We start from the raw sequence: 25,996 nt of genomic DNA, 5'->3' as shown, positions 1-25,996 counted from the left end.
TTCTGGAGTCTTCTAAGCCTATGTGGGTTTGGGACCCTTTAGGTGTACGATAGGTTGAAAAAACTACTTTTACTGCATTTAAAATAAATTATTTATACAAAAGAAACTGGATTTCACTTCGGGGATGAATAAAGTATCTAATTGGTGCTTCCTGATGTTTGTGGTGGGCATCAGGCACAGCCCACAAAAACCCCCATAGCGCCCCTGTCCATGGACCATTCAGACGGGATTAAAATCACTGCCGATAACAGCAGCAGTCGCCTCTTCTGACGCCTGGATACTGCGCTTATTCCCGAAACCAGCCCAGGTCTGACAGCCGGTCAAGGCAGCTCCTACACCTGCCTGCCACATCAACGGACCAGGCATCTCTTACGGGATATTTCCATCGTTAGTGTTTTCTTCATTGCCGCTCTCCGGTGGTGAGATGCCCGGCTGGCCGCTGACGGGCTGCGGGACAGAATGAGGATCGGCCTCGGTGTCATCCCGCAGCCCGAACCCGCCTGCTCGGGTCTTCCTAGCCTCAGCAACCGGGTCGATTTCTGACCAGAAGACATGGCTGTGACTGTTTCGGCATGTGTACGGATTTAATAAACAGCAATCATGAGGTTTCCTTGGGATTGACTTGAACAATGCGAAAGGAAGTGCGGCGGAGGATCGACAACAGGGTTTCCGAAAACCGCGAGCAGGAGATGCTCCACAGGGCGTCTGCTGGACTCTGTCAGCTGCAGGGAATTATGAGTTTACTCATTCTGGTATAGCATATTAAATTGTCAAGACTGGAGCTGATATACCTATGAAATAAACAGCATCTGAATGGTGATGTACCCACATCCTGTGCTGTCACTGGGACTGGGGATTTACTGGCAACCGGCACGAGTGTCTGTGGAAAACACGGAGACATGACATGCACAAGAAAAAAGAGGAAACGCAGCTTTGTCTTCTTTAAACATTTTGTTTTTTAAAGGGGGTCCGCAACAGGCTTCTTAGACCACCTTTGAGACAGACTGGGGGCACTGACACTGCTGTATTTCTCATTTATCGTTTGTTTTCAGCCTGTCGTTTTCAGTGGAGACAGCCAGGTGGATCGCTGTAGCCTGTATTTCATGTAGACTGCAACAGACGGCCTGCCTGCCATAGAGTGGAGGACAAGCAGCCCACAGCAGGTAAGCAGCACAACATGACTACCATTTTGTATAGCCCACAGGTCCCTGATCTGCAAAATGTCATGCTTCCTGCCTCTGCATCCCTGCATGCTATTTATCTAAGTGCTTGCTGCTGTCTTTCTGGCTACCTCCTGCAGGCCCAGACTGCCCCAGCTCCCTGGGACTGGTGTCTTTTGTCTGCCTCAGCCTCTACAGAATGATCATCTAATGCAGGGCAAATCCTAATATTACATGCATGCATCACAGCAGCAGTGACGCTGTGTTGTGTTGATGATAAATAATACAGGATTTCCTCCAGCTGTAGGGCCTGGCTCTGCACTGGGACAGCCAAGTGATTTAATACCATTTGGTGTAATGTGCCCTTCTGAGAGCGTAGCGCCACCTCCTGAAGGAAAACAGGCTCTGTGGTGTGTGTGATTTTACACCGGACTGCAGCAGCTGGTGGCTCTCTAGTCCTCATCAGACCTGTAGGCTCCACATGAGGAGGCCTGATGCTGGGCCCTGCTGTCGGAGACCAACTCTGTCTACATCTCATCCAGTGAGCTTTGTCGCCTCCTCCCACCAACATCAAGCCAGAGGTATTGGGCTGCTGTTGCTACCCAGTTCCTGACAGTGACTCTGCCCTCCGCCGCCAACCAACTTCCAGCTTCGCAAAGCCCCTCCTTCAAGACACACAGCCTCTCTCACAGTTCCCCACAGCTACATACACTTGTCCTTTTAATGGAGCACAAAAGGATTTAGATTTTTCAAATGATATTTTCTTGAAGCTGCAATGATACTGTTCTTTTCCTTAACTGAACCAATAATTCAGATTTATTCACCCATTTGCAGTCTTAAAAGGCAGCACCAAAATTCACTATTGTTCACTCTCTTCCACTCCTGTCAGATTAGATATGGTTAAACCAGATTACAATAGTTTACAGCTTTGGTACAGCAGCTTTTATAAAGGCTGCACATTTGCACAATACTGCCTTTAGCTATATGCTAACATCACTGTTCTAACGAGTGCATTTACATGCTCATTAAGGTCCTGGTTTCAATTATTTTAAGGATAAAATGTTAAATGAAACATTTTTTATACCATTCGAGGTAAAAATGATCATGACGAAATCCAGATTTTGGAAAAAACCTCTGTGAAGTTATGTCTTCATTTCAAGCTTTTTCATCCATTATGCTCCAAACCATCCAACAATGTTCAGAAGACTGTTTTCATGCATGATGCCGATCTACATTAGAGCCGCAACTACCGACTATTTTAAAAGTCAACTTTTCAGGGATTATTGAAAATGTAATTAAAACCACTTATCAACGACGAACCACGTAATGGCTCTTATTTAGATATCAGCTTTTAAACTCAAAACATTCTTACTAAAAATCTTTATCCAAGCCCTATTTTTGTCCTGGCTTTAAACATAACTAGTGATAATGTAAGACAGGTTTAATTTTAATGTTTAGCATGGTTACTCTTATAACATGGTAAGAGTTTGCTCTACTAGTGGTTGGAGAGGAGGAAGAAAAAGAGATGAGAAAGACAGAAAACGATAAAGTATTCTGGGGCAACGTCCAACGTGCCTTCCCGTCGAACTTTCATACATTACCAGCGCACTCCCATTATGAGCAAGATCTGCTTTGCAAATTTTGCAGGCAGCCCTTTCATTTGCAGGTTGTGGCTTTCAAAACGGTTGCAAGTTGTAGGGCAAGAATCTGGCTCATGAAGATACTCATCGATAATCCTCTTTTGGATCCCAGCTTCTGTGATGTGTCCTCATTGGACAGCCCCAAAATCACACCTTTGTCATGAGGACAAATGTAAAGTCACATATCGTAATTTATATTGGCTATCAAAGATGCTCAAAAACCACAATTCATAGCTGTTAAAGAGTAACTATTTGCTTTGTGTCGACACTGCAAGAACTTTTGAGGGCCGTGTAGATTTTACATTTTCAAAGTTATATTTTTTGGGGATTTTCGCCTTTATGGATAGGAAAGCTAGAGAGAAATGGGAAAATGTTAGTAGCAGAGAGCGGGGGAAGACATTGAGCCAATGTTCAAGGACAAGAGTTGAACAGGCGACGGATGCATTGAGGACTATAGCCTCTGTTTATGGGGCGTGTACTTTAACCAGTTAAATGGTGCCCTCAGACCGTGTAGATTTTGAGCAAATTTGTCATTTTATTTAAGGTGATTGGTTCAGCCAATAAAGGTCAGCAACAGGCAAAATCTTGAGCACCATTGCAGCTCCATGCACCTGTCTTCTTTGGAAACAAGCAGCAAATATATGTAGTGCTGGATGAAAAATCTGAGGGTGGGAGATCCACCATACGACATTTGGGCGTGCCACATGTTGAATTCCCACAAGTCTCTTATAAACAGGAAAATCCTGCACAAATTTATAATAATGTTTAACATTCCAACATCTGACACACAGCAAACGTTAGCATGTTGTTAACAGGACAGACCTGCTTGAGACACTGCATCGGTGTAGATTTTCACACTAGCTGGCTCTCAATCACGTAGTTCTGCAGGTGTGCAAAGAACAGGCGAAGAATCTTTCGGATAAGGGACCACTGTACACAAGTTTGATGTCCTGTGTGGCTTTTTTTCCCCCCTCAAATGAACTCTGTTTAGCGTTGTGAACGATTAAAACATCACCACTTACTTATAACTTTTCTGCCTCAGTTGCTTAGTGACTATGATGACATAATTATTGCACAAAAAAGTGAAAGTACTTGTGTTGTGAGCCAATGGATTGACTAACCAAGCTTAGCCTACAAGTCAAGCGGCAACCTCCAGCCATAAGAAATGAAGACAATGTGGAAGTGCTAAAAACTGCAGTTCCTCGAGTGTCCACTTGAGGTGGTTTCAGAAGCTCCAGGAATGTCATGTTTTCTGCAAAAATGAACGTGTTTACTGCCTGGTACAAAAAGTGAGTTTTACCTGAATAGCTCATTTCTCTATCGGCACACACTTTACAGGGGAAGTTTTTTCATATGTTAAGATTACGAAATTTGCATAATTAGGGCCACAGCTGACGTGATTGACAGACAGGCACGCCATAGCTGTTAGTGAGGAGGATAAAGGCCTGCATCAAGTCCGCCTCTTTGCCTTATGTTACGCTGACCAAAGTTAGGTCGAGTCAGCATTTTCAATATACAGTAGCTATCGCCAACGATAGGCTTCAGAAATGTGGGTGGCGTTTCGGCGACTACATCCATTTATTATACTATCTATGATACAAGGGCAAGCATTAGCTTATCAGGGGAAGATACGTTTAATGAGCATTAGCTAAACTAGTCAAACTAAACTAAACTGTTTCTGTAGCTCCATCATGACAATGCTTCAGGTTTCTGTCAGGAGGTCGTTCTTAAAAGGTGTTCAGGTTAATTCCAATGATACAGGCGGAGCTAAACGAGATGTGTGATTTCACTGTTTGATGAGAGACTGATCCCGTGATAGCCACAGACTGTATCTCATTTAAGGCAAAGACGCATAGTGACAGAAGTTTGACGTCCCTGTCCATCAAGCTGACAGAAAGCAGGACTGACACAGCCTCTCTGGCGTCCAACTCTGTTCCTATCAGAAAACATTGGACACAATCTACATAAAGGAAGGACCACCATGTCCCTGTCTTGTAATTGTAGCTGTTGATTTATGTCACACTATGATGCCAATCACCACATCACTTCAGTGGTAAAACACAAATAGAAAAGGATCCATTTAAAGTACCCAATGGGCAGTTCCTCCAAAGGAGTCCCAAGAACATTCAAATTCAAGTTTGGCGATGTGCCATGTTTCCTTCATTGGTCAAACATTACTCTGATTGTCTTCAGCCTGCTACGTGTAGCTGTCTGTGTTTCAGTCTTCACTCTTATTTGCAATAGTTTCTTCCTCCTGCTTCTTCCAAACATGTATATTCCTCTTGCCTGGTTTCACTGCCACCAGTTTAACTTCTTTATTCATGGCTATGTAGAGCTCTGGTAACAGAGAATCATTTAATGCAAATCATTAAAAAAAACTTACATGGTTATGTATTTGTAATATAAAATATTTGTGTCCCATAAAAATGTATATTTTGCTGCACACTTTTTTGTAAAGTCAAAAATAATGTTTCCACTGGCGTAGTTATTTTTAATCTCAAGTCAAAAGGAGTTCAATGATATTATTGTTTGTTTGAACTGCAACTGAATTGCAGATGTCAAAGTATTGATGGCTGTAAAAATGGTGTAAACATGTCCAGTACTTCATTTGGTATGCCGACTTTATGGTTTCCAGGTTGCATCTTTTTTACTTGCTTTTTAATAGGAAACTTAGGTACTTAGTGCACTTCTGTTTTAATTAACCAAGGTGTGAGGAAAGCCCCTTTCACAGTCTCTCTTTAACACCAGACTGAAGAATTACTCTGAATGAATCCCAACACGCTTGGTGCGAGGAAACCCAAGGCAACAAATCAGTATTCTCAGAAACATTTCTGTTTGCAAGAAAGTTTCATGATTAGAGCTAAATAAGTCGATTGTTTTTGTTGAATTTATTTGGTTCTACTTGGTATGATCATGCACTGACATCTCTAAAAGGGACCTACCCCAATTAATTCTTTGTCTTCTTTGTTTAGGGATCGGGAGGTTTGAAGAGGTGTTACAAGGGGACCCTGCTCAAAATGGAGCGATGTGGATTGGCGTGTTCCTATTCCTTGTGAACTGCAGAAAGGAAGCAATCACGAGGACGAAGGATCAATTAGCAGGCGGAGGAGGCGGTGGGGGAGTGGTGTCAGAAGAAAAGGTGGTATGGCTGGGGGTGCATTTGGGATGGCGAATGGAAACGAGAGCAGTGAGGGGCCTGCAGGGCCTGCAGGGCCCATGGCAGCGGTGGTGGCTACTGCTGGAGGTGTTGTAGCGGATAGTTCTTCTTCAGCTGTCTCTACGTACATCAAGCTGGTGCTACTGGGGCTCATCATCTGCATCAGCCTGGTGGGCAACCTGGTGGTGTCTCTGCTTGTACTACGGGACCGGGCCCTGCACAAAGCACCTTACTACTTCTTGCTGGACCTGTGTCTGGCAGACACCATCCGCTCGGCCATCTGCTTCCCCTTTGTCTTGGTGTCTATTAAGAACGGTTCAGCCTGGACCTACAGTGTGTTGAGCTGCAAAGTAGTGGCATTCATGGCAGTGCTCTTCTGCTTCCATGCCGCCTTCATGCTGTTCTGCATCAGTGTAACGCGCTACATGGCCATTGCACACCACCGCTTTTACTCCAAGCGTATGACATTTTGGACATGTGTAGCGGTGGTGTGCATGGTGTGGACACTGTCAGTTGCAATGGCATTTCCCCCAGTTTTTGATGTTGGCACCTACAAATTCATTCGAGAGGAGGACCAGTGTATCTTTGAGCATAGGTACTTCAAGGCCAATGATACTTTAGGCTTCATGCTGATGCTAGCTGTACTCATTCTTGCCACACATGTCGTCTACATGAAGTTACTCCTCTTTGAGTACAAGCACCGCAAGATGAAGCCAGTCCAGATGGTGCCGGCCATCAGTCAGAACTGGACCTTCCATGGGCCGGGTGCCACAGGCCAAGCAGCAGCAAACTGGATTGCAGGCTTTGGAAGGGGCCCGATGCCGCCAACTCTGCTGGGAATCCGGCAGAACTTGCACAACCAGAACCGGCGCCTATTGGGCATGGAGGAGTTCAAAGCGGAGAAGCAGCTTGGCAGGATGTTTTACGTGATCACCCTGCTGTTCCTGGTGCTTTGGTCTCCCTACATAGTGGCTTGTTATTGGAGGGTTTTTGTCAAGGCTTGCACAATACCACACCGGTACCTCTCCACCACGGTGTGGATGAGTTTCGCCCAAGCCGGGGTCAACCCTATTGTCTGTTTCTTCCTGAACAAAGACTTGAAGAAAGGGCTCCTTTCCCACCTACCAGCCTGCTGCAGGACTAAACCTCATCTGCCACGAGAGCCTTATTGTGTCATGTAAGCAGAAATGATCTGAAACTGGAGAAAAACCAAGGGGCAACCTAGAGATGTGATGTGGGAGTGTTTGCTTGAGTTTTTTTGGCTTTTGATTCAATGCGAGCTGCGTTTAAGTCTAGGGTGTAAACAGTTGAGTGTAATGGTAAAAACACTGGAATGGTAAGCATGTGTTTTCATCTACCAAACCCTTTGTCACTCAAAACATACACAGTCAGACCCTTACTTTTGATAAGACATACTTAAACAGCAGACAAGACAAGTAATAATGCAGTCATTGTGGAAACCAAGCCAGATGGATAACCACCAACATAGTTCATTAGCTAGCTGCTTTAAAAAGAATGTAAAAAAAAAAAGAAAGCTGATAAGAAAGGATTGAAACAAGGGATGTTTTGGTGGGTTTGCTGAAAAAAAAAAGACTCCTTGGGAGGACAAAGAAGCAATTTATGAGTTTAAATCTAAATTTGCTTAAATGCTGAAATAGTTAGGTAACCTAATATAAGAGTACTGGTTTGACAAAGAGAGAGATTGTCCAGCCAAATTTAAACTAAACACATTGCCTTTTGTTGGTCAGCATATTTATACTTGGTTTTAAGGGCCTATGAGGTCATCATTTATATTGTCCAATACATTAATTCCAAATGTAGTATTTTCTTGTTCAGCCCTATCATAATTAATTGTTCAATTGTGGCCAGAAATTGGTTCTAAAATCAAAGTAATTTACTGTTAAGACAAAAGAAGACGCGCTGAATACTAATGTTTGGTAAAGGCAACCTCAAAGAGTGAATTTTTAATTCTGGGTTCGTTAAGTGGCAAGGGAGATGTTTAAAACTGACCTTAAGCTTGTTAAGAAATATAGATTGTTCCCATTAATGCCCTTCACCAAATAGGGAAAAATGTACTGTTCGTGTGTCTGGCATTGACACATAAGTGACAAAAACACCAGCTTTCATGTCTATGAAAATTTACTTCCCATTGTTTCACCTTTGTTGGCAGGTTATCGTGTCGACTTTATTTTCTGTTTTACATTGATGTTAAGACGAACTGTGGTACTTTCAGATGGTGGCAGAATATAAGTACCACCAAAACATGTTTGTTTGTATTGCTGTGCATCACTTGAAGACAAAAGATCATCTCAGTGTTAGTATCAGAGGTTTCTGGCTGACGACAGCTTTTTAATACCTATGATTTAAGTCTTAGCACAGTGCCCAGTTACATAAAACACCTGTCTTCAAAATTAATTAAAACATGTTCCATACCTGAACATTATGATTACAAGATGTGAAAGAAAGGTCCCCTAGCTAGGCTCAAAAACTTGACCTAACTTCCCTTTGACTTCGTACACCATCCTGAGTGTCTGAATGTTTAAAACAGATGCACAAAGTCCTCAAAAATAACCATAATGGAAATAAACAATACCAGGAATGGATTTCTTTTAAATAATTCAACAACTTAATGTCACCCTCAATGCCCACAAGGCATGTCTCAGTCTAAGATGCCAAGTACGATCTGCTGTCAGCTAGTCTGTTTTGATATTCACCAAACATCTTAGTTAGCGCTAAGCTCTCAGTCTATTTCTAACAAACCACCTCGCGCTTTTGGAGCATGAAATTCACTTTTGAGTGCATATAAATGGATGTAATTGTTAAAAGTTTAACTGAACATATTAATATTTTACAATGCAATTAGACTGTCAGCAGACCATTTTCATGTAAAAAGCAGCAAAACTAGCTTATCCTCTTTGAAGAGATGCTCCAGTTCTCTGCTGCTGTTCACACTTCAGTTCTTAATGTGAGACAGTTATGTTATCAAACTAAATAAGTACAGCTAAAACTGATCTATTACCACTTTGATCATGTGAAAGGAAACATGCCTCTACTATAGAGTGCATATAAGAAGTAAAGTAAGCACTGTTTAGTCACCCACTAGTTTGTTTACTACAGTTTTTACGCCTCCAGTTTTGCACTTTGACACTCGCCGGCTGCCCAAAGCTTAAAGCATACTCTGCTTTATTGTTTGTTTTATCTTAATTGGGACTAAAATTTGAAAAAACACAACATGCTGGTTGAAGAAGACCAGAAACAAGGGACTGAGACCATACACTAATGAGTTGATAATATATTAAAGCAGAAGTAGGCTTCGTTTCTCATTGACTTCAATACAATCTGACTGTGTGCACTCAAGTTTAAGGCAGTTGAGTCACTAAAAGCATAACCTTTAAGCAGTTAATATTACACCAGAAGAGTTTTACTTAAACTGGACATTGACACAACTCCAACTGGGACTCCTCGGTTTCAGAAATGTATGGACAATTCAATCATCATTTACTCTCTAAGTCTCTAAGTGAGTGTGGATCATAAAATCCAGTTATGTTGGAGAATCTGTGGGCGGGGCACGGTGCAGGATCCTCTTGGCAGATTTTCACTCTGTTTGTCAAGGATACAAACTTCCATCTGTGCCAGTGATGGTCCCCTCTGTCATCCTCACTTGTGCATCATCCAACAAATAGTAAGACACTGAATCAGGCTTTGGATACACCTACAAACATTCACAAGTGACAACTGAAAAACGTGCTTAAAAAGTAGTATTTCTACAGTAATCATTTTCTAGAGAGACTTTGTGACTGGGCACTGCTAACTGCATACATCTCTCAAACTTGAATGCCAAATTTTGTGCACGTAAGAAGCTGTTTGTCGAGTGAAATGTGATTACGTACAACCAAAGCACAGGTCAGACTGTCTCTTCTATGGCAGGATGGGGGCTTTAGATAACGGGATGATACTACGCATCTATGTTCTCAGTCTAGCTATTGGTATTATTTTGGCCTTGATCACTCTCCTTGGTGTATAAAACAAGCTTTGCTGAATTATTTTGACCCCTCTTAAAAAGGTCTGAATTTTGAGAAAATTCATGGTGAGATACAGAGTCAAAATGTATACAAAGATGCAAATATGATCACTGTTAGGGTGAAAATTATGATATAAAGTTTAACATTTTGGCTGCAGTAACATTTGTTGTCTTGACGCTTGCAGGACAAACATCACTAAAGCCTATGTTATATTAATTCATTTTAGATGATCACCGAAAAATGGAGATGAAATCTGTGAAATTCGCAACACAAGATAAATCTGGTGTAAAATGAATGTAGATATGATCTAGTACGTTTATGTCATCATTACTACACACTGAGTACTGAAGGTTTGAGATTGCGGTAGAAGTAAGGTCTGCTTTATTTTTGCACAAATCTAGATCCAGAATCGATTAACTGTGCTTCTTTCTTGTTTCTCTCGGAGAGTGAACTGTAACTTGAAGTGGAGTTTAGGTGGAAGTAAAGAACAGGGCACAGAGATTGTAATTTGTCAGTGAATGTCTGAAAAGATGACAAAGTGAGTACTTGAGATTGAGGGCAAAACAGTGTGCTTGTTTGGGGGGTTTGAGGTGCCCCTTTGTCTCGGCCGTGGCGTACACGAAACACCCGACAGCAGCATGCCACAGAGAATCTTGTTTTTGATTTCAGAATTATGGCCTTACTCCATGAAAAACCAATGCAACAAAAAGTAGACAAATGTGTCTCTTCTGTGTGCGCCGAAGTCATTCAAACGGAGGAAACTGAACACTGTGTACACACACTCGTGACATTTTTGGAAGACTTGTTGCTCTTCCCATCAACACCTGGAGGAACTGAGGTCATGGACAGATAACGGAATAGTAGACTTTTCTACCACAGACTGATGATGTGAGCAAAATCTGCTCCAGATTTTTGTTGGATTGTTTTTCTGTTCTTTTGTTTCCCTCTCGGATATCAACATGAAAATGAAGGAAAAATGACCAGTCTTTCCATTTTCATTTGTGGGACAAAGCCAGATCACCGTTTGGATCCTGAGTTGATGCTGGAGAGGCCTGACCATGCTTTTTTAGTTGCCTCAGGCAGATTATCTTTTGTAAATTTACTGTGACCTCTGTACTATTTAGTGTGTATTATATTGACAGCAAACCAACTTTGAAATGCAAAGGAAGAGTTCCTCATCATCGTATTTTTACTGTGTGTGTGAGTGAGTGTTTCTATTGGCAGGTATGATTGTGTGAATGTGTAGGATGATGGTAACATGAATGAGACAGGAGGTAAAATACTGACCAGACACATTTTGCACCCTGAAGATATCATTCCTGCAAATGCTTCCTCAGTACTTCTCATGTCGATCCATTTCCTCACACAAAGATCTGAATGTGTTACCAAACCAATGACGTTTACTGAAAGTCCCTTTTGTAAAACATGTAATGGGTTATGATTAACTGACTGGATTTTTCTTTTCTTTATATGTAAGGTTGATGAAGGTAAAAAAAAACAAGCTTGATTCAAAGCTTCGGTAAGGCCAAATGTTATCGCTAACATCAGCCACCTTCTGAATGTTTCTTTGAAGAACTGATGCAGATGAAGAGCGTGACATTTCAGTCTCTTGTTGCAAAAAACCAAGACGAAACAACGTGGCACTTTCACTTTAAAACCATATCAGCATTCAGTGTGCTATTTTCTGTAAGGATAGCACCAGATTGTTCAGTTTGGGTTGTCTCCATCAGTAATACTTGCACTGTGAGCATTCATATGATCCGACAAGCTGGAAACAAACTTGCTAGCTGGAAATTATAAGCGTGGGCAACAACATGGGAAGATGCTGTGCAAAGCAATAAGGCTGGCCTGTGTGCAGGTAATGTCTGTTAACAGCATGTACACAAGAAAGCAAAATCTAATGACAAGAGAGGGGAGTGTTGTACAGAAAGTATTTTAGTGCCTGTTTTTAAATCTGAGTTTTTGCCAATTCTGTTTGAGATTACTTTAGTTTTTAGCAGGAGAAGAGTAAAAGAGGTGGCAAAAATTCCACACCCCTTAGTGATCGTATGTTGACAGTAGAGATCTCTGTGCCTAAATATCTGCTTATGAATGCAGATTACATCCAATGGTTGATTTTTTTTGCCTCTCAAGTTACTTTAAATAACTACCATCGCACAGAGGAGGAATTTTTGGCCCAGATAATATTGTGGTTTCTGCTCCAAGATACTTACTGGCTGCGCCATAGTAAAAAAAAAAGTTGGACAACACCTATAAAAGGTGAATCGGCACAAGGCCAATCCAATTGGCAGGCTTTGTAACTTAAAATGGCCAACGTGCAAAAGCAAAATGCCAATGTTTTCTGAGATGTATTAAAAAATTGCCAAGAAATAGTCCACAAGACTCATTTTACAACATATTTCCATATCATTGACCAAAGCATTGACCGGTTTGGCTTCTACCATTCCTGAAACCATCAGCTAATGATTAGCAACCCAAGAACTCAAGGATTTTGACAATTTTAACTCACAAGTTAGTGAACCCAACTAACAGGACCCCATTTGAAAACAGTAATTGCAGTTCATATTCCCACTCACAACTTTAGTTTATTTACCTAGTATACATCGATGTTGTGCATGTTTTATTCAGTAAATGATAGTTCTTAGTTTAAGCCATTTGGAGAAGTGTTGCTGTGTTTGCCTCCAGCTTGTCTGATCAATTTGACTGCCGGCTTAGGTTTCAAAGAAATATAATCCATGCTGTTATAATCTGAAATCAAAGATTAACAGCCTTCTTACGCCAGAAATGAGCAGAGTCTGAGCAGAGATGCTAGGTCTAAAGCTAGTCAAATAAGTTATACTAATGAAGCATTTATGGACAACATACAGTGCATGTTTTTCAGAGACTAATTTCATAAAACTGAAGCTACTATGGAGCTCCTAAAAATACATACATTTTCGCAAGATCATAAACTGTTTGGACAAAATCAAAGACAGTTTGAATTAAAGAACGTGTTGGTCTGTACCAGTGCATCCAATTCTGCTGTCATAAGTGCTGATGTGACTGAGCTACGGCAGGAAATGAGCCACAAACCAATTTGACAAGCGAATGTTCAAAAGAGTCTTTGGTTGTTTTGGTGTGAAAGTAAAAGAAAGTGCATTTATCACAGTGGCTATCATCAGCTGTGGGGGAAACTCAAAATACAACGCCTCAGACAGGTTGAGCTTTTCAGATTTCAGATTATTATTATTATTCATTTAAACTTCAAAGTAGAAAATTAAATGTTGGAAAGAAGAATCTCATCTCAATGCATTCTGTCAAAGTCAAAAGATTAATACCAAAAGGTTTGGAGTTTTGAAGGATGTGAAGGGGAATTTTTCTGACTGCTGGAAATCATGAAGGCCAGTCAGACGCTGCGGTTTCCCTTTGTTCTGTATTATTAAAAAAAGTGGTTGAGCTATTACGCATGTCTCTGGCGATTTCTGATTTCTGTTGTTGGTTTTGTAATGAAAATAAATTTCAATTGAAATGATCAGGTCATTATTATGATTGGGAGATTTCCTGGGAATGGTGTGCACACAAGTGAGAAATTTACTTAGAGATGATGGTGAAGCAGAATATAACGGGGTAGGACATCAACAAAAAAACTGACAAGTCTCTCACAAAGAATCCCTCAAGATGTCCGGTTTCTTGAGATTTGACCCTAACAAAGCAAATCACAAACTTTGTTGATGATTTCTACGATAGAGGAAAATACTGTACATAGGCTCTTAGGCTAGCGGACATGCATCCACACTAGAGATTATTCAAAGAGACTAATATGTTTTCAGTTATTCAGTCAGTTTCTTCTATTTAACAATTTCCTTTAAATAAGTTGTGATTTGAATCTCTTGCTAACACATTATTTATCCTGTCCTCCTCAAAATTCCCCTCTGACTCAGTCCAATCCACTCTGTCAGCATTCACAGTGCCACTCAGTCTACTCTTATGCCTTATCTCCAGCCTTTAATAGTCCACTCTGTCCACTTTTAACCCAGCGGGAATCATTAACCAGACACACACTTCCTCTGCCCTCTAACAAAAACCTCCAAACCCTTATAATCACAAGACAGTGTGTGTCTGTGTGTGGTTCTGTCTAGATCACCGGAAACTTCTGTCGTTATCACAAGAATTCAAGCTCCGTTATCAAAGTAACGTGAAAACAGACAAAAAATACTCATTATTATAGAAAAACTGAGTGAATCAAACATGTGGGTAAAGTCCACCTTACGCATTTATAGAAAAATCCTGCCTAACATACTGATGATTTCACGCCAACAAGAGTGGAGAAACTGAGGGAATATGGTTGATGGTTGTTGTGTGGGGAGTTGTTCGGTAACGGTAAAGGCCTGTGTCTACAAACAGCATTCTTTGATAAGTCTGATTTAGATTGCTCTGTATGTTTCAAATTTGCTTATAGAAAAGGATGTTTACATTGAAATCTTAAAAACAAAAGAAAGGAATCATGCAGCAGACCTTGAAATTATGTCTTATAAAAAAAGGAGCCTTTACTTTCTCCTCCATCGTTGCTTTTGAAGAGTTGATATCCAAAGTCTAACCTCTTCTTGATTTTGATTGGCCGATTGGTAGAAAGAGGACTCATTGCTGAGTGATGCCGGGTTTAACTCTTTTCAACCATGAACACGGAGTGCAGAGACCGGAAAATGCTGAACACCATAGGTTTTGTATAGATTTAGGTGAAGCCAGTGCAAAAAAAAACAATAGTTAGTGGACACAGACCCTAAGATCAGATTTCTATCTGTAAAGAGCACACACTCCAACCAACAGCTCTAGACTTTTTTCAGAACGTAAAAGAGTATGATATGCTAATATTATTTAAAATGGATCATTGATGATGGACAACCCAATGCTGTTTCTAATCTACTGAATATACTGAAACAAAGACACAAGGTTTTATAATAAGTGTTGTTTTAAGAGTATTACAGCTGGTTTGTGTTTTATTTTAGTTTATGTTGGTCTCAGGCTACAGCCCGAACCGTGCTGAGATGTGGCTGTTAGATTTGTTGCATTGTATGGTAAACCACATTTACATGAATCGGAAAACTATAGGGCTGCAAGCAGCACTGATTGAGCCCTTGCACTGCATGTCGGGTTGGTGCTCATCAGGACTTAGTGTTTATCGAGGTATGCTGTGGTTGATTTTTTTTTTGCCTCTTTGGTGTCTTAATCAGACAAAACAGTAACAGCACACAGTATAAATTCAGTTATACTACTCCAACGTATCATCCATATTTCCTGCCTCTTACCTGGAGGTGACAGCTACTCTTATCTTACATGTAAATGTTTGGTAACAAATGACTACAAATAACTTTTGAAAATTCATTCAAAAACTTAACTTGTACAGCAGTCATGTGAAAGCGGTCAGCAACTAAGTCCCTGAGAAACTAGGTCAGGAAGTACAGTGTTAAAGTTTTTCCTCATTTCACTTAACCTTCTGGGATTGAAGTTTGTGCAGCACAGAAAGAGGCTGTAACACTTAAAAACTGTAACAGATTTCAATAATTCAGACTGCTCAGGACTCACACTACCAGCTGAATTTTTACACAGAACAGGAACAGTGAATTTTACTCCTATCTTTCATTATGTATGCACAGGGTCCATGTTGTTGGGAAAATGCAATATTAATTTTGTAGTTTAAAATGTTTTTGGGTAAAGGAAAATATTTGAAATCAAGCGAAATCCATGAAAAAATGCTTGATTTGCTTTGTTGTTGTGAGTTTTCATCTAAATATTCACTCAGGCAAAAAAGAAACACTTCAATATTTGAAATTAACCATCTAGTTTCATTATAACCTTGGACCTTGTTGTCTCAAAGCAGATAGAGAATGAAGGTAAAGAGATAGATTTGGACTCAAGGTGAAAAGGGAGCATTATTTCTCTGCTTTTCTTTTGTATTAAAACCACTTTAAGAGGGCAACCATTTCAGACGTACATTTTTTATGCGATAAAATATTAAACAGTATTATCCGCTGCTGTGTTAAATACTTCCTTTCATTGGTCAAAACCCGATCACACATTTTTTTTATAATATTAATACACGGAAAGGAATTGACACTGGCATAAATGCTAGAATGTAATGGTTTAGTTGAGCGCCCATGTAGCAGGCAGTCTGGGTTTCGAATCCAGCCTGTGGCCTCTTTCCCGCGTGTCATTCCCCCACTCTCTCCCAGTTTCCTACACTATGTACTGTCCTTTCCTCTATAAATAAAGGTGGAAAAGCCCCAAAAATATAACAAAAAAAACTGTTAGAATGGAATGGGACAGAGTAGAATGGAATGTAAAGGAACTGAATGGAACAGAATACAAAAGAATGCTTCTGATCGGTCAAAACCCCTTAACAACAGTGATTAATTCTCAACAACATAAGCAATACTTGAGACAACCTGATCACACACCTGTTAAAGGGACACAGGGACAACCTGATTAGACGCCACATCAAATCAATCCACAGAAAGTAGTCTGTCTCATTACCCCTCTGCCTGTTGACAATGTGGTAAAAACATTAGTGGTTTCAGGCCGGTATTGAGGGTGGGGAAATAATGACAGTTAGTGGGCACCGATGTGAGAGCAGCCTGAGGAGCTACTGGACCTCAATAGGGTATGGGGAGATAGCAGATAGGGAAAAGTGGAGCAACATCCTGTCCTGCAATCCAGGCAACGGCAGCAGAGCTGGGAGAGCATCTCTAAGCTCGCTACAAAGTCACTGAAACCATAAGAAGGGTCTTGTTCACCCTGTTTGGATTCTAATTCACATTTCCACCCGTTCCCTAGACATTATTCTTTACATAATAATTTTGATGACAAAGTCTTTGAGAGTCTAGACATTTTTAAGCAGTAAGGGCTTGAGTTTGAATGGTCAGTATGAAAAAAAAAGATAATGGAAACCAAATTACTTCAAAATAAAAGCCTTTGGAGGTCTAAACTAAGCACTGTGGTTTCATTTGACCCAGACACAAGCTACCTGTCTAATGTGGTTTTCACTTTTCAGTGACATCAAACCCCTAGTGTCTACCTCACTGTGAGCTCAGAGTCCTGATCCGCCACAAATCCACCAAATCCAGAGAAATCCCTGCCACATGATTTGAGGTAGACACCCTCAGGTTAAAGGACTGGTCGGATTGAAGAAGACAGGAGCTGATTGACACAATTAGGCCAGACATTGATGTCATGATCCTTCTACTTTCATGCCGACTTACCTCACCGTTAATTACTCCAGACAAAACAAGATCCAGATTCAATAAATACAACATGTACCAGACACTTGAGTTCACTTAAGGTAAAGGTACAACTTCTACCTCACTGATGTGTGCCTCTAATAACCAGCCATGTTGCTGTTTTCATCAGTGATTCCCACACAGCGATTGTACACCAGTGGTCATGATGGGATATTTATAAATGTGGTTAAGAACATATTTTGGAAAAATATGGGGGGAATAAATCTCAAAGATAGTCTCTATACAGATGCTGAAAGATAAAACTGATCAAAAGCACCATCTAGTGGAATAAGGTGGATATCACTCCTAAACCAGTAAATCTGCAACAAAGAAAATGAAACACAAGATAACTTTTTAAGAATTTATTTCCATTGTTTTGTCCTCACCCTAAAATAAATTCACACTCTGGTGTTCTAAAAAACTAAAATGTTTATGTACAAAATCATCTATTTGAGCACATCTTGATACTGTACAGTCACAAGTGACAGGAAGTTCAATGAAATCACAATCCTACTTTTTAAACACGAACAGGTTAATGATGTTTGTACGAAGTTCTGTCACCGAGTTTCTTCTTAATGTGCGATTCTTATCTTTGGTAGGTTAGAAATGCTGAACAGAGCTTCTAACCTGTGTGAAACTGTACGACGATGATGCTGAACAGTGAGACAAACTGAGCAGCAGTGTCAGCAGAGTTTGGTGTAGAGGTTGATAAAGGTTTATTGCATAGTGACTGATATATTGAAGAGACCCGTGAAGTGTATCAAGTGTTGGTTTGTAGGTAAAACTGTTACAAATGGTCCCATACTTAAAGCTCCTGTGAGAACTTTAGGGTTTTGTTAATTTTGTCAATCCAGGCCTTAAATGTAAATTGATCAAAATAACAGGTTCTTCGTGACAGGTTTGTTTGTTTTCCGCAAGTTACACAAATGCATCAGATTTATTACTTTAAAAAAACTCCTCACAGGAGCTTTAAAACAATCACCTACAAACCTACATTTTTTTAACGGTAGACGAGTGAAGATGGGTAATATTTCTGACAAACTGACACCCACTTCAAAATGTGTTAAAGGTATAGTAAGGAGTCTTGAGATGAGTTGCACAGATAGGCGTTTCTAAAGAAGACTTTAAGTTCATGCGGAAAAGGCAGTGTTCTGCAGCAGAGAGCACTTTTAACTTCTAGTGTTGACATCCAGAAGAGAGACAAAAACAATCCCACAGAACCAACTCTTTCAGCGAAGTGAGATTTTAAATCGACTCTTAAATCAGCTGAGCATGAGCAGTGGGATGAAAAAAATGAAACCTTGATGCGAAGCACAAAGAAAAGGTGACACTTCATTACAAAAATTCAATGTAGAGAAAATAGATTCACATTTGATCTCCAAACGTAAACTCCAGAATGCGTGAGAGGATTTCTGCTGAAGGAACAAAGGATCAGTGACGGCAGAAAATCCAACTGCTGGACAACACGCGATTGGCATCAGAGAAAAGCAAGGATGAGTTCATGCTCTACACAAAGATTAGTACGGGTACCTGGAAAGAAAAGTGCCATCACGTATTTCAGTGCTGTGTAGGTCAATTCTTCACGTCAGGAAATCCAGGATTATGGATTTACCTGCACAAATCACATCCCTGCTTTTCGTTTTGTGTGTGCAAAATCAAGAACTGGCATTATTATTTCATTATTGCATTTCATTGGAAAATGTTGACTGTTTGCTTCACCTTATGTATAAACATGCTCACTTCTCTATTTACAGCTATTAAAAAGGGGACAGAGAAACGTATCTAACATTGGCCTAAAGCGATAAAACAATCCACCGATTGAGTCTTCAATTCTGACACATTTGCCACTTTTGATCAGTGTTTTCATCTCAGAAGAGTTCATGATGTATACAGAAACACAGTGACGGAGAATATCAGCCTCAAAGCAACAAAAGAAAGTATATACAAATCTGTACAAATGTCCACATCTTCACACATAACGCGTGTTATGTTAAGAGCAGTCTCTTGTCAGAACAGGTATTTTCGACACGAGTCCGATCCACACCGACACTCCACTCGGATCCTCTTCTTCGGAGAGCTCGGGAGACCGGCAAGACTGAAACTGGAGTCCATTTTGGTGCTTTCTGTGTCCACAGGATCGACTGGAAACAGACAGGAGAGGTTAGTGAGGTGTCCTTAGAGACGCCGGCTTTTATCAAGCATAAAGATTTTAAAAAATCAGCATGACACCGACCGATGGTGAACATGACGGGGCCTGGATATTTTGCAATGTGGGAAAGTATTGTTCCAACATTAATAATATAATTAATAATATACATAATTCACACATTACCTTTCCACAACTCACTGTCTCCTTCGAATCCAAAATAAATCCAAAGTAAGAAAGGTGCTGTTCTTTTTCAAAGCAAGGTCTCCATCAATTTCTTCTTCTTCTTCTCTCCCTGTGCTTTCATGCTAGCTGACCTCTCAGTAGCCTCAAAAATAACGTCGGGACATCAAATATCCGTCTGCCATTGCATTGCTTACATGCAACGACAAGGGTTGTCGACTGTTTCTATGAATTGTAACGTTTCAGCCAGCGACAGAGGCACGGATTATCACCTGACTAACTGTCCGTCCGACGTTTACCGAAGCCGACACAGGTGTGTGACGTGGGATTGTTGAGAAAATATGGGCTTTTTCCCTCCTGCGATCCAGTTAAAGGCTCATTTTTTGCCTTTAAATTACTTGATTTAAAGTTTATACAAGTTGATACATCAAATTATAGTTGCTATATTTGGAAACAGATCCCAGTGCATATTTACAAGCACTCTGTTCATTTATACACTCAATCACCTTTCTGCAAACTACAAATAAAATCCTTCTTCTGACGTACAAAGCTCTTAATGGTCAGTCACCTTTGTATCTTAAAGAGCTCATAGTGCCCTATTGCCCTCTAGAACACTACGCTCCCAACATGCAGGCCTGCTCGTCGTACCTAAAGTCTCTCAAGTTATCAGGCACCTCTCCTCTAAAATCATCTCTCAGTCAGGATCCGGGAGGCAGACACCCTCTCTACTTTTAAGATAAGGCTTTAAACTTTCCTTTTTTATAAAGCTTAGAGTTAGAGCTGGCTCAGGCTTGGACCAACTCTTATTTATGCTGCTATAGGCTTAGACTGCTACAGGTTTAGACTGCCGGGGGAACTGATACATGGGGATCCTGTCTTTTCCTCTCTCTCCTCTGTCTGCCTGTCACTTACGTTAACTCTTCCCGTCCCATTAAAGTTACTAACCACAGACCTTTATGGAGTCTCTGAGCTCCCTTGTCTCGTAGGTTCTTCTGGATCTCTGCTGTAGACGGCCTGCTGCTGTGGACGTGCCAGACTCCAGCTGCTACAACTACTACTGTCTCCCACTATCATCTCTCTCTCTCTTCATCTCTCTCTATCCCTCTCTCCAACACGGTCTCAGCAGATGTGTGTCTAACATGAGTCTGGTCCTGCTCGAGGTCTCTGCCTGTTAAAGGAAGTTTGTCCTTGCTGCTGTAACTTTCTAAATGCTCTGCTCAGAGTTTAATCTAAAAAGATCTGCCGAGCTGACGACACTTACTTTGCATTTTGTAGTCGAAGGTGAGCTCCTCTCCTGCCCGGATGGACCGTGTTGAAAATAAAGCGATTCTCGGGAGCCTCTCATCGATGTTGTCGATGAACACGTTAAATACCTGCAGGTTGGGGTTACACTGCAGAGAAGGAAACTGATGTCAGAGGCTTTCTGTGCAGACTGCAAATATCAAGATACTCTGAATATTTCCCTGCATAAGATTAGACTGCTTATAAAGAGACACTCACGCTGTGGTTGACAAAGTGAGAGATGTTGCCTTGGTGCGCAGCATCCACTGTGTAGACGTCTTCCACGTAGTCCAGGTCAAACAGATACGTAGAGCCTTGACGGTCGTACACGTGACCTCTCCTCTCTGCTTCGTCTGTCGTGATGATCTGAAGGAAACAAGAAGGGTTGACTTTACTTGGACCTACACCTCAGTGCAGAAGTTATTTACTTTAGCATGTGCATGTACGTACAGAGTCTTATCCAAAATAAATCACCTGAATCCTGATTCATTATGTATCTAATATTCTGAGCTTCAGCCATGCTCTTCTTCTTGACTCTTATGCACAATTATGCTGGTTATTTCCAAAACCTGTGGATTTCTTTTACATACATCAGGATGTCACTTAAAAAGCTCCAAATGAATTTCCTGATGATGATGATGAAACCCCAGGTCTTACCTCTCCCACGTACTCCATGACGAATGTGTTCTTCCTGATGCGCTGCAGCGCGCGGACGCCCCACCCCCGCCCGTTTTCTGTCCTAAAGATGCACATGTCAAACTGGATGCCCTTCTGCACCACTCTGTTCGGACAGTCGGAGCCACAGCTGCACCGAGAGTTACACTCGTATATGGGCTTCCCTGCGCGGATACGGAGCTGCCCCTTCTCGTTGTAGGCTACACGCTGCAGCGAGGCGCCCGGGCAGCAGCCGTTCACCGAATCCTCTAGGCAGTTCTTACAATCACAACCCACCGCCATCTCGTCCAGCACGATGCCCTGCCCTACTTTGTAGGTGTTGATGTAGGTGAAGTTTTTTGGTGGGCCCTCAAAGTCTACATCGTTGATGACGTAAATTCGACCTGGGCTGTTTTGGATGTGGTTCAAGTGGGCCTCCCAGCGCTGCAGACTCTGACGCACTTTGGCTTTCTGCACCAGGAATGAGGAGACTTCCTTATCCAGCTTCTTAGGGATGCAGCGTCTCTTGTGGCGCCTCAGCTCTTTTTCCAGATCCAGGTGGAACTGCTTCATCAGTTTGGGGCATTTCAGGTTCCTCTTGGGTTCCCATGTGTTATCCGACTCAGGGAAGCCCCTCCACTTCACCAGGTAGAACTCCTCCTCCTCCTCAAACACACAACAACTTCAGTTAGGGACAGACATTTTTTATAATTTGCAATCTAAGCGTATGAATTTAAATCAAATCCAAAGAGCGGAGTCAGATTAAAACACTTCTCCGCAAGAAAAAACTGTTTACTGCAAATAGGATATGAAATATTACAGACTGATCATTTCATATTTCATTTCTATGTAGTAACAGATGATTCACAAAGTATCTTAATATATTCCTTTTCCACAGTATAAGAGCTCTAAGCTGAAACCTATCTGGAGGCTGACTCTGTAGTAAAGCTCAGTGCAGAAGTGAACCTCTCTTTGTTTGATAAAAACTAAAAAAGAAATGTTCCCATGATCTCATGTTTAAAGCTCCAATGAGGAACTCTGTCTCCGGTTTGGTGGTCATTGATTCCTCTTATATCTTTGCCTATCTTGTCCCGGACGTGTACGTCATGTTTTCCAATCCTGCTGTCTTTTAAAAGTCAGATGTGCCATTCATCAGAAATATTTGCTGCAGAAAAGGTTAAAAGAAAATAGATTTTTCTTCACCTGTGGTGATGTGCCTCGTCTAAAGAGGCACCACTGTTAATTTCAGGAAGTTTCACACTGTACACTCCATGATTTCGGTCCCAAAAACTCTGCTTAAAACAAGGGGGGACAAGGCGTTTTCAGTCCGGGCCCCACAGCAGTGGAATGAACTGCCTGAGGTAATTAGGTTGGCAGATACTGTGCTCTCCTTTAAGTCATTTCTCAAAACGGACTTTTAAATCGGAGAGCATTACCTCATTTTATTTGATCAAAGTGTCTCACACAGGGTCCTGTTTTATTTCGTTTTTATAATTTTTTGTTATTTTAATAGCAATGGTACTTGCACTAATTGTATGGTCTTTTAAAATGTTCTTTATTTTGCACCTGTCCTTTGATGCATTGTAAAGCACTTGTAATGTAGATTTATAAAAGTGTATATAAATAAAGGTCATTATTATTATTATTATTATTATTATGATGATTATTATTATTACAAGAACAGTGTAAATTTCCTTACAGGACATTTTCAACTTCAAAACATGTATGACAGCAGAATTAAATAACTTTGAAACCTGTTTGGACTGATCCTTAAAGTGTCTATTAAGAACACATTTCTGATCCTTCGCAGGGTGAGAACATTAAATCATTAAATAAAAAATTATGTTCCAATTGAAATACAATTGCAAAGTTCGACCTTTCAGCGTCAGCTTTTCAATGTTTGCTTTCTTGATGCAAAAACGGGCGTGGTATATGTGTAAGGCACCTTTTTCGGAAACACTAGGTATTTAAACTTGATGAGAGGAAATGTGCATAGAGATGGTAAAAACTGGTGAATAATCATGTTGAAAACTGTGGTTTATTATATCTTCTTAGCGATGTTTTTTAAATACTGTGTACATTGCACAAAGCTTGATTTTAAATTATATGTTGAGTAAGTATGCTGTAATATAACTCTGGAATATGCATAAATTGATGCTTAATTTGGAAAGTTCAGTGGCTAACTGAGACAGCTTGTCCATGTGTTAATGTTTTAAGACAATAGAGCCTTGGCTGTTTCTTTTTGGTGACTTTTTGCAGATACACTTTGTTGAACTTTTGTTTGTGCATATATACTTTTGATTTGGATGCTCTGCCCAGTTACATAAATGAAGCCCCACAACTTTAGATGTGATATGTTGTCAATACACAACAGAGCAAAGTATGGATGGCGGATAAGAAAGGGAGGAGGCTTTGGTGATGTAGATATGGACACAGCCTGAGCTCTAAATTATACAGGGGTTGTTGCTGCACAGCCTAAATACTGAGTTTAACATTAGAGATGTACTGTTTAATTTCTCACCTTATTCTTCTTGTAGTCGCACAAGAACTCCACCTCGTAGTCTTTGAAGTTGGCTTTGTTCACCCCCAGCTCTTTGCAGTAGAGCCCTTCAGCACGACAGAGGGCTTCCAGCTCTGCCCAGGACAGCTTACAGGGCACACTGCAAACTTCACAGTAATAATAATATTATTATTATTAAGAGTTAAAGGAGACAATCACAAATGTAAATAAAAACAAAAACAGCTAAATGCAATCATAAAGTTAAAAGACTGACGTTAGAGTCAAACCTACCAACACCAAGCCCCATTTAAAAATCATGCAATTTAAAAAAGACCCTGCTTATTGCTGACATGTGCAAAGCAATAACACAAATATTTCATACTAAGTGACAAAATAAGAATGCATATGATAAATCGGCATACATGCAACTAACTGATAAACACTTCAGAGTTTTTAAATCGCATTTTTAATCTGAAAATTGCGCTTTGAACCGACGAAACGGCAGTGTGGTATTACACTGAAAGCACGCCAACATGCGCAGTTCACTGAACTATGTGCTCACAACTTCAACAACAGCTGAGAAATATGAGTTTACAGTGTTCTACTGCTGCTTAATGTAATTCAACTTAATAATCACTTGAAATGTCATCCCGAAAACACACGCTGGCCATACAGAGAAGAGGCTGCATGGCGCGTTAAAGATACCGTTTTGCCGCTAAACCACAAAGCCTGCCTCGACAATGCAGGTTGACGAAATAACGTCGAAAAGCAACTAATTCATGGTTAATTGAATATAAATCGTATATATGTTTGCACAAGGATGATCGTCATTCACAAGCAATCGATATCCAGACAACTATCAGCATTTAAGTGCGTGATTACTTCATCTGCACTAACTTCGCCTCCTTCAGTCACCATGATAAAAACATTCACAACCCCTCGTTGGATTTATCTGTTCTCATCGATTGACAAGCCTTTACCTTCAAAGTCTTTAAAGAGTTGGAACTCAGACTTAATTTAATCCGAACTGTAAATACGCCTATAACAACATTTAAAGTCATATGTAGTCCTTGTGAGTTACCTTTCAAATTTTCCGCCATGTTGCCCGCACAGCCGCCAAAATAAGAGCAGCTCACAGTGGTGGGGAGGATTGTGACGCAGCAAAGACAGAGACGGATGCTGATTGGATGAACGTCATCTTCTAGCCCTCTGATTGGCTCAGAGCTAGTCAGCAGGTCAGACCGTAAGGCGAACAGTCGGAGGAAGTTAGTTGAATTCAGATAAGAGGCAGCAGTAACAGAGCTCAATAGTTACTTCAGACGGCAACAGATTGTTACAACAATATTTCCTTGTTTTTAGATTAAAGAAAACAGTGACAACCTTTAAGCAGCACATTGAAGCGCACACCCATTACATTATAAACTCAAATGTGTTGTAGAGCCATTGTTAACATGGCTTTTGTAATAAAGCAGCACAATTTAACAAAGCTAAGAGCTCCTAATAAATGTCCCCTGGTGAAAAATCACAAAATGTCTTTACAGACTCTTACAGGAAGTATAACGTGACTATCTGCAGTTTTAGGTGCCCTTAGAGCAGATAAATCCTGATGGAATGCTCTCTCAAGTGCCTCTACAATGGATAAAGCAATGCAATGGATTAGGGCCACTGAAAAAAATGTTTGGAAGGTGAGGGAGGAAAAAACTTTTAAGTAGGACTTTTTTAAATCCTGAGCTTAGAGTAAGAGATTAATTTTAAATTATAAATTAAGAAATTTAAGATCAAAGCCAGAATTCTGAAATTAAAATCAGAATTCTGAGATTTAAGTCAGAATACTGACTTAAATCTCAGAATTTAAAAAAAAATTACATCTTAAAAAAATCTTTTTACCAAGCGGCAACATCTGGCCTAAAAATATGAGTCCAATGCGGAAGTGCTAAAAACTGCAGTTCATCAAGGATACTCTTTAGGTTGGCTCCGGATGTACCGGAAACCACATACAC

General features: G+C 40.6%; 2 protein-coding genes across 4 annotated transcripts; one reads left to right on the top strand and one right to left on the bottom strand.

Moving 5' to 3' along the window:
* Positions 1–211: 211 nt before the first annotated feature.
* On the top strand, positions 212–12,349 carry gpr173 (G protein-coupled receptor 173). 2 transcript variants are annotated; one of them, XM_034695455.1, is made up of 3 exons: positions 212–752; positions 1,053–1,163; positions 5,773–12,349. In XM_034695455.1, the coding sequence occupies exon 3, from the start codon at positions 5,945–5,947 to the stop codon at positions 7,136–7,138; it is 1,194 nt and encodes a 397-aa protein (XP_034551346.1). In that variant the 5' UTR covers positions 212–752; positions 1,053–1,163; positions 5,773–5,944; the 3' UTR covers positions 7,139–12,349. The 2 variants fall into 2 exon arrangements, 1 of the variants encoding a protein (XP_034551346.1); XR_004632938.1 differs by lacking the exon at positions 5,773–12,349 and adding an exon at positions 1,301–2,502 and having other exon boundaries at positions 212–1,163.
* A 5,230-nt stretch (positions 12,350–17,579) lies between these two features.
* Positions 17,580–25,194, bottom strand: LOC117821288 (histone-lysine N-methyltransferase SUV39H1-like). Of its 2 annotated transcripts, none has more exons than XM_034695452.1 (6): positions 25,078–25,194; positions 24,018–24,163; positions 21,500–22,162; positions 21,062–21,208; positions 20,823–20,952; positions 17,580–19,373 (listed from the first exon to the last, which is right to left on the bottom strand). In XM_034695452.1, exons 1-6 carry the CDS (start codon positions 25,094–25,096, stop codon positions 19,240–19,242), a joined length of 1,239 nt encoding a protein of 412 aa, XP_034551343.1. In that variant the 5' UTR covers positions 25,097–25,194; the 3' UTR covers positions 17,580–19,239. The 2 variants fall into 2 exon arrangements, with proteins under 2 accessions (XP_034551343.1, XP_034551345.1); XM_034695454.1 differs by having other exon boundaries at positions 17,932–19,373; positions 21,500–22,159; positions 25,078–25,119.
* Between the last annotated feature and the right edge of the window lie 802 nt (positions 25,195–25,996).

This window comes from Notolabrus celidotus, chromosome 11 (assembly GCF_009762535.1).
Source record: "Notolabrus celidotus isolate fNotCel1 chromosome 11, fNotCel1.pri, whole genome shotgun sequence".
Lineage (NCBI taxonomy): Eukaryota > Metazoa > Chordata > Actinopteri > Labriformes > Labridae > Notolabrus > Notolabrus celidotus.
Note: the sequence above shows the minus strand (reverse complement) of the source record. Positions and strands in the feature narration are given on the sequence as shown.